This window comes from Adiantum capillus-veneris, chromosome 30, assembly GCF_014529385.1.
Source record: "Adiantum capillus-veneris isolate H3 chromosome 30, ASM1452938v2, whole genome shotgun sequence".
Classification (NCBI taxonomy): domain Eukaryota; kingdom Viridiplantae; phylum Streptophyta; class Polypodiopsida; order Polypodiales; family Pteridaceae; genus Adiantum; species Adiantum capillus-veneris.
This window is the reverse complement of record NC_140960.1, coordinates 98,917,841-98,933,475: the sequence shown is the minus strand read 5'-3', so window position 1 is coordinate 98,933,475 and position 15,635 is coordinate 98,917,841. Positions and strand designations below refer to the sequence as shown.

Below are 15,635 nucleotides of genomic sequence, written 5' to 3'. Positions count from 1 at the left end.
TATATATATCCTCTAAGAGGGAGATGCTACGAGGAAGAAGAAAGCACAAAGGAAGAGATCACTAAAGGCAGAAAATTTAAACCCTAGTTCAAAGACCAACATAGGGACCAATGATGACCCATGTATATGAACGATCCTGAAGATGATTCCAATTCAATAAAAACCATGGAGACTAAAACTATGACCATAAGGGAAAAAACCAATGAGGATCACCACGAGAGGAAATCAAGCAAAGACACGATTAGGAGAGAACATAAGGAAACCACTCCCATACCACCGATGATGCAACAAGTGTCTTCAAGGCTAACCAAATCGGGCAAGAATCTCCAAGAGAAGCAACAAGGACCAAAACCGAAGGAAACCATGAAGAAAATCGAGACTTACCCAAACCCTGTAAAAGAGATTGAGTGAGTCAAGAAATTAAGGAATTTGGTAAAGGACACCCAAAGAGGGCTTGAGCCAGAACCTAGGTGGATTAGGATTGCGGATACAGTGTTCCACACAACCCTCAAGTAGATCCCAACCCGTTGGCCATACCTAGTATCATTTGGGAAGAAAGTGAGTTCAAAACATCGGAAAGTGGGCATACTCCTTTCTTAATTGAAAGAATATCTAGTGAGGGAATACATGACCCCATCAAAGAAATGGAGATCCCATCTTCACCAAACTTAGGTCATGGACTAGAATCTCAAAAAGTGCCCTTGAATATTTCCAAATTAACTGATTTCATGTCTTCTGAAGTCAGACCAGTATCATGTCTAAATTGTACCGAGATTTAGAGCTATTCCTAGCTCTTGAAGCATTCCTCAATGGAGAACTGAAATTCTACCTACCATAATTTTCATAGATGAATAGGCCCGACGAAATCGTAATTGAGGAGCGTTTGGACGCACAACCCAAACTAGATGAAAGCTCACTTGTTGAAATACCTATTAACAAGTTGGGGCAATACTTTGAAGGCGATGAATCTAATGCAACCCTACCAATTACTACTAAAGGATTAACTGTGAAGGGAATCCTTGATGGTGGTGCGAGAGTCAACGTTGTAACAAAAAATTGTTTGGAATCTATGGGAAGACCTCATCTAGAAGTCACAAACGTAGTGGGAAAAGTGGCCAATAGATCTATCATTATGCCTATTGGAATGCTGAAAGATCTCAAGATCAAGGTCCTTGGACACAAGATAAGGCATACCTTCATCGTTATGGATTTTTCTCCAAGCATCCTATGTCATTTGAGACGATCTTAGGCGTTCTTCATGAGGGAAGAAAACATGGTGCATGACTGGTTCAAAAAACACGTTTACTTACAGTTCCAAGACTTTGTCATTCAAGTTGATCTTGTAAGTGATCAAGCACATCCTTTAGGAACGGGTTTATAATTGACAATCGATCGGACACCACAATTCACGCATCTCCATTGAAGTATTGTTACACATGTAAAAAGGACACGGATATTGGAGAAGGGTCTACTTACATGGATGTCCTACATGGAATGGCTGAGTCAAACAACATTGATTGAGTACACCTCGCAGTAACCATAGACACTTGGGGAAATAGGGAAACAACTTGGGTAACACCTGTGAGGGACAAAATACCATAGGTTGCACCAATGAATATGTTAAGTTCAATGTATATACCTTCTGAGCATACAAAGAGTGAAGACCTAAATGACATCCAAGCTACTAGTGCCTCGGAAGATTGTGACCAATGTGACTCAGAGACTGAATCACTCATAAAAATTGATTCTAAGCTTAAAAGGAATCTGACTCGCATATTAGCTTAAATCATAAAACAAACCCCTCAAGGCCATGCACCACATCCTATAACGATGTATCTTGGAGTGAAAAGGACACAAATAAGGACAAGTCCAGTGATTCAACGTGAGAAGCAACCCAAAATTGAAAACTAGACAAGAGGAGTAAGAGATATAAGAGGCGACAATATCGAGTGAATGTACGTGCTGGGATAAAAGAAAAGAGATCCACTGCAAAATGGATCGGTTATGTGGGGGCATGTGATGCTCATCGAAAGTTGGTAGACAATTGAGGTGAATATCTCCAGAGTGTTATGTAGTGCAATCCACGACACCTTGCCCTTGCACAATTAGAGATTACAGAGAAGCCAAAAATGAGTCGTTTTGTAAGAAGACATCAAAACCAAGAGTTAGTTTAACAACAAAAGGAAGTGAAAATTCAAGCAAAGCCCTTAGCACAATAAGAACCCATAGACTTACATCCTATGCCTGAACATTTTAAATCTTATACCACAGGGGAGCAAAAAGTTATGTATGACAAAGCCCAATGAATGCCTAACGATGAAAGTAGTGGATTCTATGATGGTCCGATGGTAGTTAAGGAGATATAATTAGTAGAACCAGGTGAGGAGTCTAAGCCAGTTATTTTTGCTCAAGACCTTACTGAGACTGCAGAGGTTGTACTTAAAGAGCTTCTCAAATAATTCAAGGATATATTTGCTTGGACATATCATGATATGAAGAGCATCCTACCTTTTATGGTGCAACATACAATTTTCATGATTAGCATTGCTAAACCAGTCAAGAAATGACCCTACCCAATGATATGCAAAGATTGTTCAAGAAGAGATTGAAAAACTTATCCAATGTGGAGTCATATACCCTATGGAGCACTTAGAATGGATTTCTCCGATAGTCATTGTGCCAAAAAAGAATGGGAAACTCAAAGTATGTGTGGACCTCAAGAAGGTTATGCAACCACTAGGAGAGATCATTATCCCTGTGCCATATTTGGAACATGTGCTTGAAAGAGTTGCAGGTTAAGGAAGCTTATATCTTCTTAAATGGGTACTCAAGTTATAATCAAATTACGATTTCACTAGAGGACCAAGCCAAAACTGCTTTTATAATACAATTATGAGTGTTTGCAATTTGTGTTATGGCCTCTGGCTTGACAAATTCCCCTGCTACATTCCAACGATTAATAAAAATTGCATTCAAGGAATATTTAAGGGAGTTTTGTGAATCTTTCCTAGAGGACCTTTGTGTTTATTCCTGTTGGAAGAAGTATCCATCATGTTTACAAAAAGTGTTTGAAAGGTACAGATTGTATCACATTTCATTTAACCCTTTCAAATGTCAATTATGGGTTAAACATGAAGTCATTTAGGGCATATAGTATCCAAGAATGAGATTTCCATAGACGAGAGTAAAATTAAAGCCATTGCCAATTTTCCACCATCTACAAACTATAAGGGAGTTCAAAGATATCAATTGTTTATTTTAAACTTCATTGAGATAGCTCGTCCATTGTACAAACTTCTTATCAAGTTTCACTAGACCGAGGAGTGTGACCATGCTTATGAGTTATTAAAAAAGGCCCTGACAAATGTAATTTTCCATGTGCATATTGATGAATCAAACTTTGTTATTAGGTGTGTTCTAACTCAACCAAGATAATATAAATTAGACTACACTATTAGCTTTGCAAGTCGCCAATTAAATGATGCCAAGATGAACTACACCACTATGATTTATATTGTAAAGAAAATTTAATATTACCTTCGTGCTACCAAGTTTGTACTTTACGTCGATCATCAAGCGTTGTTGTATCTAGTAAGCAAACCATGTTCCATGGGAAGAAGTATGTGATGGTTATTGATTCTTCTCGAGTTTGGTTTCACTGTTGTTGTGAGGCCTGACAAAAAACATGTTTTGGTAGATCATTTGTCTTGCATACCCAATGGTGAAGCCCCTTCTAGCATTGACGATGAATTGCACGACACTTTCCTATTTATAGTCGAGACAATGCATGAATGGAGTAAAAATATTGTGAACTTTTTAGTTAATGGTTTTCCCCCTAAAGAGCTTCAAAAGGATTTAGCTCAAAAGTTAACCAAGGGATGCAAACCTTGTTGCTTGATTTCCGGAACTCTCTATAAGTGAGGAAAAGATGACATCCTTAGGCGTCAGTGCCCGCGAGGATGAATATTTGTACATTTTGCAAGAAGCACACATGGATGTAGCTGGTGGTCACTTTTCAAGAGAATTAATTGCTAGAAGGGTATTACAACCAAGCTATTGGTGGCCACTTTATTTAAGGATGCATCACTCTTTACAAAAGGATGTGATGAATGCCAACGTTATGCAAAACTACAAAGAAAAGATAAGATACCTCTACATCCTATTAAGGTACCCAAACAATTTGAGAAGTGGGGCCTAGACTTTGTAGGTCCAATAGTCCAGCAGCCCGTAATATTTAATCTCGGTATATCATCATTGCCACTGACTATGTGACAAAATGGGTTGAAGATAAAGATACATGCAAGGCCGACACAGGAACAAAAACTAAGTTTTCTCTTTGAGAACATTGTTACACGATTTGGATGTCTCTTTGAGATTGTGAGTGACAGTGGTACTCATTTTATAAATAAAGTGATAAAAGACTCACATAAGATTTCATGATATCCCATCATAATTCTACACCTTACTATTTATCCACAAGCGAATGGCCAAGCTAAGAGCCAACAAGACTCTAATTTCTATCTTGACTAAGATGATAGAGGCTCATCGTACAGATTGGGACTTTAAGCTTACATTAGCTCTATAGGCTTATTGTACTGCTTATAAAGTGGCTATTGATTGCACACCATTTCAAATGGTGTATGGTCAAGAAGCAATAATGCCATAGAATTTCGTCATTCCTAGTCTTCGAGTAGCTTCTCAAGAAGGTTAGGATGGTAACCCATTAGTTGGGCGTTTATATATCTTTGAAAGGCTACAAGAAGCGAGGCAGTTGGCTGTGCAGAATGCCCTTGTGGAGAAGGATAGGAGAAAGAAGTGGTTTGATCGCCATTCAAAGACCAAGTACATCAAAGTAGGTGATAAAAGTTCTTATGTACGGAGTGCATAACGAAAAGAAAAAGTTGAAATACACTAGCAAAGAGCCATATATAGTATGCAAAATTATCCCACAAGGTACCCTTCATGTGTTGATGGGACAAAGGATACATCTCAATGGGTCCCCAAGGCATTGTTATCGAACCCTCTTACACTTCAAGTTCATTTACAAAAGAAAACTCAAAAGAATACGCCCACTCAGATTAAGAAATACAAGGTTACGTTGCGTTGGGTTCTTAACAAATATTAGAAGCCCAGGGCTACTATGACAAAAATGATCAAATCCAAGTACCTAAACATAAATTATGTTCTTCCCTGTCACCTACAGATCCATGAGTCAAACCTTGTAACTCCAAAGTCTATTGAAGACCGTGGGAAGAAAAAGATCACTGAATACTACACACCAGCTAGTTTGGGCTCTAAAGTAAGACCAATCTATTTTGTCTAGTTCAAGAAGGAGGGAGTCACATGAAGCTTCTAGCTCCTTATGTAATGCATCCATATATGTAAAACCTTTTACATCCATAGATGTAAAATCTTCTACACAATCTCCACCTACCATTGTGATTCCCCACAAAGCTACAAGAGAATCTACACCTTCCATTGTTAAATTATTTCCTGATGAACCACGTCAAGTTCGTTCATGGGAAAATATCTTGCCACCCTTGCAACTCGATGAGGCACCTAAGGTAATAGAAAACGATTGGTTAAAATCCTCACCTATTATCAACTAGAATAATTGGTTTCAAGGGGTGACGACATCTTTTTAGAAGGTATGATTTACCCAAGGAAGGAGGAAATGCAACTTATCATGTATCTTCTTGTGAACTCCCACTCATCCTTCCTTCCCTAACCTTTTAACCTCCAAATCTTAAGGAATGTATACATATATGCTTATACTTAGACTAGCCAAAAAAGTAAAGAAAGAGAGGAAAAAAAGTAAAAGAACAAGAGCCACCTATAACAAGAACGTGACATCAAAAATCCCCAAAATTCACAATATCACATCATGCACACCAACGCTCTAGAATTACTCGAACCTAATTAAAATCTATTTATGTTCACATATAAGAATAGTTCACCATAGTCATCCACTTCTACACTTAATGAGAGGTACTCTTTTTAGTTTTCTCAAGTGTTTCGCATGATCTACCATGTGCTTACCTCTATGGGATTTGGTAGCTAAACTAGCATGTGATGAAAATTTTGAGGAATAAGAATGGGTGATACATCTATTGATTACGAGTGATCCCTACTTGATAAAGAACGTCTCTCCAATTGCACAAGCTTATTCTTTTAAGAAAGATGAATATCCACGTCTAGTGAACCTATGTACATGGGATGATGAGGAAGATTTATCAGATGAACCCATGGTCTCACTGAGGATGACTTTATTTATCTTGAAGATGATGAGGATAGAGATTTAACCTTAGGACTGTCGATCAATCCGTACAATATCCTCTTTCCTTGATCTTGCAGTGTGGTGCAGATAGATAGGTTAGGATTCTATATTTTATTTTAATATTGTTCAATAAATGGTTAATGTCTTCTTCCATTGATGAGCCTTTTGGAGGTATGTGGTATAGTTTTCTAATGGGTATAAAAAGACTTTAGTGGCTTAATTCCTCTTGACCTTTAGTTTAAGTATTGAAAAAGAAGTTTAACTATTGTGATGAGTTTGGGAAAGGTAACAGCATCAAGATGACCCCCCAAAAATACACAATTGAAAATTGACGAAAGGCAAAACTACTCAAAAAAGAAAACAAAAAGAGCCCAAAAAGTCAATTTAAGCCCTATGCGGCAACAAAGTCTATAGCAAAAACACTGGGGGGAATCAACCAAAGGAAATCAATTCGGCCGATGATTTCATGTGTGATTTCATTTATCATATCTTAACTTGAGGTTTTTTAGGTATAGCCTTTAATCAACCCTGAGACATGAGATATTTTCCTCTCGTAATTAAACAACTTAACTGAATATGGAGAATTAAAAGAATTGACTATAGGATTAACAATTGACATTTATTGACTTACTGATAGTGAAACTAGTAAAGCTAGAGTCCTTGATTTGTTGGCCTCTACAAGTGCTAGTGAGTTTAATACGATTTTAATGTATATTGCTTAAACACACGTGTTTAAAATTTTGTCACCGATTACTCTTACACTTACTCATTGCATATAACTTTTAATTTATCATATTCCTACGACAATGCAATAATTGTGTTATTCTCTTGATGATTTTGCAAGAATCGAGTGCAATTGGGGAGTCACGATATTGCAGAGAACATGGTCATGTCCTTCAACCTGAACATCTTGATTGTGACTACATCCATGGACCACTACTCTCAACAAGATATTCACTATTGCTTACAATCCTTCATAGGTGCTCTAGTTGCCACACTCATAGCTTTCGAGGACAAAACCTGTATCAAGAAGAGGGACATGTTAACCCATGATGCCATTATTATTATTTTTTCATATTTTTAGTCATGGACAGAGCTTATTGGTCTCGTAGATTTATGGTGAAGGATTGGTGATCGCCGATGAGAGACACACCAAACTTATTTAGCGTCGACTGACCAAATATGGGCATCCATATGTGAAAGAGACGGACCCACGGTAGATAAGGATTGTAAACAAAGTTTTTTCTCATTCGGAACGTGCTCTTGCCTTATCCTCTTGGAATGTCTATCTGTGAGCATGAGAGAGAGAGAGAGAGAGAGAGAGAGAGAGGGCGTCGATTAACAACAAGTACTACAACGACGAGGAAGACGAGCAACAGTAGCGGCAATCTCAAATACTAAAGTGGGCATGCTTACTTGGAGATTGGACTTATAAAATAACATTTGGGTTTGGTCACATCTTTGCTGCAATCGAGGACAATGTATAGATACGTTTATATTTGAAAGGTCCATTTGTCAAAGTTGTCCTCTTAAGTGCTCTTTTGTAGCCATAGCAATTCTTCCAATGCATAAAGACATGGATCATTTTGACAACACAAATTGTCATGGGCTGGTGGTTTCCCGTCAGGAAAGCGTTCTGATTATATGCTTTGCAATTTTCATAGATACTGTTACCTCTTATCAATAATCTTGGAGTTTGTAATGCAACACATTTGAAAACATGATTGGTGGGACAAGCACAGGTTTTCCATTGTACATTTCAGTCCTTGTGGGCTTTTCTTGGGGCCAAGTTTTCCTTCCATGGGCAATCCCATTGACATAGTAAAGCGGGCGGTCCGCTAAGAGCACGAAAGAAAGATTTATATAAACGTCTTTTAGAGGCCGAAATCGGCGTATGGGATAAATCAATGTACAATTGTGAGATCTCCTCCAGTATCCAATGAACAGAACAACAGAAAGCTGAAAACTGAAACTGAGAGCTAAAGCATTATGTCTAACTACCTAGCTCCATCCCATGCCAAACTCAGCGTGCTGGATATCATGCATGAGTGATTAAGGAGTGAAAAGTCCATGGAGAGTAGCGGCAGGGTCTGATTCGACCTGCTCTATCTCCTCCTCTTTGGCCTGCTGGTGCCGTACCCGAATCTCTCCAATCTCCCTCTGATGTACTCTCGTGGCTCTGTATCGTACTCTCGTGGCTCTGTATCGGAGTGCCCTCTCGATGGTAGTGCAACACTAGCTCGCTAAAAGAAGTTGATCTGAGACTGTCGTCCTCCACACGAGAGAAATGAAATGACATGAAATGTAATATTAACGTCTTCAAAAGGCCAAAATGACCTATGAGACCAAAAGGTTATATGTGGAATCTAATACCAGGTCTGGGTACAAAAAGTACAAAGAACTGGAAAGAAAATAGTGGGTAGGGGGGATGGGGTGAAAGCTGATACAAGGGGAATACAAAGGGTGAGTTGATACAATGGAGCTCTCTGACAATCGAGGCATCATATACATATACATCAGTATCCAAAAGGCTATAGAGATTCAATGTCCTCCAAGGTAGGCACTCTGTCGGGACGGCTCCTATGTCGTGCCAGTATGGTATGGATCCTCTGTCTCAGTTTGCGTCGATGTCGAGAGGGCCCCCTCATCCGTGGGCGACGGGACCGCCACAACTCTATTGCCCGATCAAGCAGTATGCCTCTGGTGCCTCTGATGTTGTTATGCTGTTGGGGCTGCTCGGACTCCTCTGTCTATGACTGAAAGGAATCTGTAATCTTCCGCTGTTGCTGGATCTCTCTCATTGTGCCCCTCTTCAAGAGGTCCTCTCTGTGTTTGCGAATCTCCAATAAGTATAATCCAAGGCATCTCTGATCCTGGTATCTCATGACTCTAGAAAGTGGTCCAAAACCCTCTCTGAATAGACAGTGAAAGCGGTCTCGTATCTCATAGTATACTGGGCAGCGACATATGTAATGTAGCTCTGTCTCTGGCTCTATCTGGCACACCTGACAAATCCTGGACTCAGTGGGTACTCCTCTAAAATCTGCCTGTCTCTATCTCTAGCTGATGTGAGGATATGCGTATCTGACCAATAGCACATCGTATTCCGTGGGATAGATGAGTGTCCATGTATCCTGGTCTAATCACAAAACCATCCTCCGTGAGTTGGAGAAGATGCTCTCTATAGAAAGTCATCTTCGTACCTAGCTCATGTGTACATGTCCTCTTCGTATCCAGCTGAATCAATTCATGTCTGATGAACCTGGTAATCTCTGCCCTAGTGAGGGAGATGGAGGATGCATCCAAAGAATACTGAAATGGGGGTAGCCGATCGATACTAAGGCCATGTAACTGAAACCAAGATGCCATCTCTACATACCAACATGATCTATCCCCCTACAACGAAAGCTGTCGCGAGACTCTAGTGCTAATCGAGCATATCTGTCTCTAGGGAGGGTCCAAGTGCTATGCACAAATGAAACTGATCGAGTGAGTGCCTCTACTACCAATGGAGGTGCAGCGAGCTCCATCCTAACAATGTCATGTGGTACTGAGGCCTTGGTCCTAATTATCCGAGAAATCATAGACACCAAGGGCTTCTCCATACATCTCCATCCATCAGTACTCCCAGATCTGCTATGATAATCAACTGAGGGGCGCCATATCTCCACTCCGTACAGCATGGCCGAAGTGACCAAAGTGTTAAAGAGCCAAAGCTTTGTCCGAGGTTCCTAGAACTAAACCTGCGAACATATCCTCTCAAGTCTCCCCAATGCTGCATAGGCTTTGGTTAATCGCATATCTGTTGCACGCCTCAGGGAAAATACAGGACCACTGAAAACCGCCCCAAGATAAGTGTATGTACTTGCATACTCCACAGTCTCTTGACCATATGTAGAAGTGGGGGCGGACCTTACCCACTGCACCGTGGTGTTAAACACCATTACCTCGGTCTTACCAAGGTTCACAAACAATCCACTGTCCCGTGCAAATCCATGCAATGCATCCAAATGACGTTGCATCCCCTCTCGAGAATCGGAGATCAGCACAATATCATCAGCATATAATATAATAGCAACGGAATCCATGTCCATGCAAGCTGGGCACCTCTATCACCCTCTGTATGTACATAATCTGAAAACTCATCTACATATATCCCAGAGAGAGTCGGAGATAGGCGACAACCCTGCTTCACCCCAATGGTGGAGTGAACCATGTCGGACATGCCTTGAGTAGTGCGTACCTGTCCTACCATGGTCATGTATAAAGCTAAGATCCCCCAGATCAACTCTGTGGGCACCCCCATGTCCTGCAATCTGCATATGAGTCTGGCTCGTGGCACTGTATTAAAGGCCTTGCGGAAATCCACAAAGCTACAATATATTCTCCTGCCATGGTGTCTACCCTCCTCAATAATGGCTCTGAGTGTCAAAATCTGGTCAAGAGTGGAGAAACCTCTCCTAAACCCTGCCTGTCCTGCTGCCCGTATGCCCTCTCTCTCTGCCCATCTACGCAGCTCATGCTCAAGAATTGATGCATATAGCCTAGCCAGAGTGTGACCAACCATGATGGTTCGGTAATGTAATTCCCGGGAAGCATAGGATCTCCCGACTTGAAGATAGGCACAATAGTGGACATACTCAAGTCTTAGGGAAACCCTCATACATGGCTCTATTAAACATCATAGCAAGATGCCCTGCAAGCATACCTCTGGCATGGATAAAGTGCTCTGCTACCAGACCATCATGATCTTGTGCTCGTCCTCTCTTCATCTTATCAATGGCTTTCCTTACCCTCTCAGCAGTAAAGTACATGTTTCTGGGCATGCCTCTGGAGGTCAGGCAAGGTGGCTGCCCCGGTGCTGTGTAGAGAGATGTAGCATATTCCCCCCATGTCTCTGTGGAAGTGATGGCTGGCGGTGGAGAGTGCTCATTGAAAAGCCTCCATGCTTCACTAGAGTCCTGACTCATAAACAACTGGTATAGATCATACTCTAATTGAGATAGGTACGCCCTCTTCTTTCGTCGCACTAGGCGGAGGAAGATAATCCGTGACCATCTATGTGTAGTAGTACCCATGAGCACCTCTCTCTGTAATCTGATCCTCATCTCTCAACACTCATCATACCAATTGTTCTGAGGCATGCTCCCAGATCGTCTGCGTGTAGGCTGGCTGTGGGGATATGCCTCTGAGGCTGCATCATGTAGCGTCTCTGTCAGAATCTGGGTGAGCTTATCTAGTGGTCGTCCTGGCTCCTGAGTGCATAGCTGCTTGTATATCTCGTCAGTGTACACGTGATCCGTCTCCCTCATGAAGGTATACTGAGTATGGCCTCTCCCATTGGAGCTGTGCTAAACTGGAACAATAGAGTGAAAGACAAGATAGCATGATCGACTGCTATCCCAACCGGCCTAGTTTCCACCACGAAATCCTGAAAGGAAGGAATGAGTCCTGGCGGAGCCATAACATAATCCATTGTACTAGCGCCATGCCGGTGTGGAAAGCATGTAAAACCACCAACTAATCTTTGTAGGCCATTCAAAATGGCCAATCCATGTGGAGTCCCCATATCATTCAAGTATCTGCCATACTCAATGTGCTCCTCATCCTATGGTAATCTAGACAGGCCCATTTCTGTAATATCAAGCTCCCGCATCAACTCCTCTGAGGTATCATAGAATACTGTCTGGTGATGGGCAGCCCTAGCATTGAAATCCCCCAAGATAATAATGTCGCCATCTTTGGAAAACTCCCATATATCATCATCTAAAATAGAGAAGGGGGACTATCCTCTAGGTGATGCATAAACTAACGTACTAGGAGGGAAATAGCAAATAGCGATGTAGAGATATTTGCCTGTCTCTGCCTTCAGTCTCACCCACATGTACCTAGCATGCTCCTCCCTATGAGCTATATGTATCAGAGACTGTAGCTCTTCCCTGAATAAGACTGCCACTCCTCCTGAACCTCTTCCTCTGCGCTCTGATCGAGTCTCCTGTCTGCAAGTTGTCTCCCATCTGTATCCGCTCACATGGGGCATGGACTGCCCCGGGGCCTGATGCGTCTCAAAGTAGAAAATGATGTCTCTCCCTATGAAACTATCCTCAAAGGCCCCTACATCAAGGCGCAAAGATCCATTACAATTCCATGTAGCCACTTTGAGTGTGGTCCCATAGGTCTCGCACCGTCATGCGGAACGCTTCTCCAGAATAACCATTCGTCCATCCTTGTAGAAGGCCACTTTCCCCTTCTCTCGAGCTGTCATTATCTCGGGCATAACTTCTTTCATATAAGCAAGTTGTGTGAGTGTGAGGTCATCTCCAAGGAATATGCCCGTTTTCTTTAGTGTAGGACGCTTCTTCAAGAAGTCCTTTGCCTCCATGGATGGGAAGCGCATGATTAGAGCTCTTTCTTTGCAAGTCTCCCCATTTCCTTGTGTCTTCTTCCCTACCCTCCATGCCTTTGTATGAGTAGCCTCACTACCCATCGTGCGGAGAAGTTCTTTGACTTCCCCTTCCACATCATCTCGGTCTTTTAGACCGGTTATTCGTATGTGCAAAGCTCTAGTCTTCCTTCGCTGCTCTTCTTCTAAAGTCATGTGATGATTGTAGGAGTGGGGATAGATGTGGATTCTTTCCTTGTCCCTTTCTTAGCGACTTCTATCCATTTCTCGGCCTCATCCGCCTTCTTCTGTGTCTTCGTGATTACATCCACCCACGAAGACGTCTTTGCCCCATTCTCTTTCTCTTCCTCTTTGATCATGCGTACTTGTCCTTGATGACCTTGATTTCCTCTATCACCGAGGGCTGAAATTCACCTTCCTCTAGTCCATTGCTTGCTCTATCAGCAAGTTCTCGCTTGAGGGCTGAGACCTCTTCTTTGAGTGCTTGTGAATCCGCCTTAAGTGCTTGTATCTCTATGTGCAGGTCCTCTTTCTCCTTCTTCCATTGCGTGCCTTCGTTGAGGAACATTTGAAGAAGGTTTGCCTTCTCCTTCCACCATCCTTCAATCTCTACTTTCCACTCCTTCATCTCCCTTTCCACTTGTGTTATCCGCTTGTTTGTAAGCATGAAGGTTGCCTTCGTACGGGACTTGCAAATTGGTGAAGCGGTCATGACCTCCATCCTAACGGCCCCTGATTTCTATTTCTGCAAGCCCCAAATCTACGCGAGTACCCTTTCCTTTGCGAGCGAGCTCAACACATTCGTACAGCGAGCTTCAGCCAACAGCCCTAATGCTACCATCAGACGCAGAGAGAGAACCCTAATTTCTGCTTCAGCACCTCAGCGCAAACCCTTCAAATTGTCTCAGCCCACCAGCGTGAACATTTAATTCGGCACCAAATGACTCACGTGAAACTTCGCCAAGGCACATTCGCATGCATGCATTCACATAAACCTTAATTCCCGCTTTCTCCCCCTTGTGCGCAGCCCTTACCTGCCCCAAAAAACTTTGTGCGAAACCCTAATCCGAAGCACTGTTCACGCTGCAGCAACTCTGTCCGCCAATTTTCTGCTCACCCAACATTCGCACGTGCTCAGCCTTCATTATTCAGAGGCCCTGCAACAAGCGCGCGCCAGCCTGCCTTACTCACACTTCTCTTCAGTTCGTGCCAGCCTGCTGCAAGGCTGCTGTCCACCTCTGTTCAAAAGAGAGAGAGAGAGACTCAGACTCTGCGCATCCCTGCACGAAAACCCTAGGCGCAGACCCTGTCGTGCGCTAGGGTTCGTTGCTATCTGCAGGGACCCCTTCAGCCTCGCGCTCCTTTGCCACGCCCTATTGTGCAGTGTGACCCTGCTTTGAGTTCTCTGTCACGCCGTTTTCTGCAGCGCCAGCCCTCTTGAGCTCTGAGCTGCAGCGCCCCTAAGCTGCGGCGCTGCCCTGTTGAACCTGTACGCGGCCTGTGCGGTGCTGTTTCGCCGCCTGTTTTCGCTCGCCAACTACCCCGCTACAGAGAGAGAGAGAGAGAGAAATGAAATGAAATGAAATGTTATATTAACGTCTTCAAAAGGCCAAAATGACCTATGAGACCAATCAGTTACAAAATAGTGAATCTAATACCATGTCTGGGTACAAAAGAACTAGAAGTGGAACAAAATACTACTACTACTACTACAATCTAAAACTACGTGGGTGTAGCAGCTGATACAATAGGTACCCGGTAAACTGGATGTAACAGTGTGAGAAACAAAGATGGAAGAAATGGTGAGGATCCATCCTCATCTGCACTCTGGATGTCGAGAGAGTATGGCTCGAATCTTCTGTTGTAGTCTCCGTCGATGCTGTGTAGCTCCTCTCCTCAGTCGCGGTCGTCTGTATCTCTGTAGCTCCAATGCTCGGTCGATGAGAGTGCCAGTAGTGGTCGAATGAGTGTGGGACGAGCTCTGCAGTGGTGGCTGCTCCTCTGGCTGTCCCATATCTAGTGAAAAGAAATCTGTAATGTGTCTCTGGGACTGCCTCTCTCTAGCTCTCCCCAGTAAAGTGTCTCTATACCTGTGTCTAGAGCGAGAGAGAGAGAGAGAGAGAGAGAGAGAGAGAGAGAGAGAGAGAGAGAGAGAGAGAGAGAGAGAGAGAGAGAGAGAGAGAGAACATTGCAGAGCTTTAAGAAAAAATTAGGTCTTTATTTCAATAACACAGATTATATATAATAAAGAATTTCTTGATTCTCCAACACAAATAGCACGAGTTACATCACAGAGCTGAAATGAACTCTTATTCTAAGGTGATCCACTTTTTGTCAATATTGTCTCTGATTGTCAAAAACACATGATGAACAGTCTTATGTACAAAGCGCAAACTAAGCTCAACCAAGAGTCTGCAATGGGCACAGATCAAAGTTGCACAGCATACAATTAGTTGCGACCGATCAATTCAATATCTTGCCCTTGAGCCACCAACTGCTGCTGCAATGAGGGATAGGGTTGCCTGCAAAGATTTCAACACAGAGTACTCAAGGCTTCAAAGAGCTGAGGGTTAGACAAAACTTCAAACCACCCAAGATACACCAGTTCAAAATGAGGATCATCAGGAGTAAAAAAGCTATGTGCAATCTTTCAAGATGAATTCAAGTTGTCCTCATTATAGCGTCTAATTTTAGCTCCTCTCTCGTGAAAACTAAACCCAAGTTTTGATCCTAATATGAAAGCTGATTATCCAACACTTGCATACCATGATCAAGGAGGAGATTGCACAAAGCTAGGGGACACAAACAGAGGACCTTCTCTCTTGAGTCTTTACCAAAGCTTGGAGGGCAGTGAGGGGCTCCCACTCGTTCTAGATGAAATGTCATGAGCATGCACATAGAACATCGCAACGCAATCATGCCAAGGGTGCTACCGGTGAGAAACTAGTGGAAAAG

At 42.4% G+C, this 15,635-nt stretch overlaps 1 protein-coding gene across 1 annotated transcript in view; it reads right to left on the bottom strand.

The window, feature by feature from the left end:
- Positions 1-14,989: 14,989 nt before the first annotated feature.
- LOC147418489 (large ribosomal subunit protein eL20z-like) overlaps positions 14,990-15,635 on the bottom strand; it is a 43,477-nt gene continuing 42,831 nt past the window's right edge. Inside the window, exon 4 of the mRNA XM_086507584.1 lies at positions 14,990-15,202. Coding sequence (XP_086363710.1) covers positions 15,149-15,202 — 54 coding nt within the window. The 3' untranslated portion in view covers positions 14,990-15,148. The remainder of the gene's footprint in view (positions 15,203-15,635) is intronic.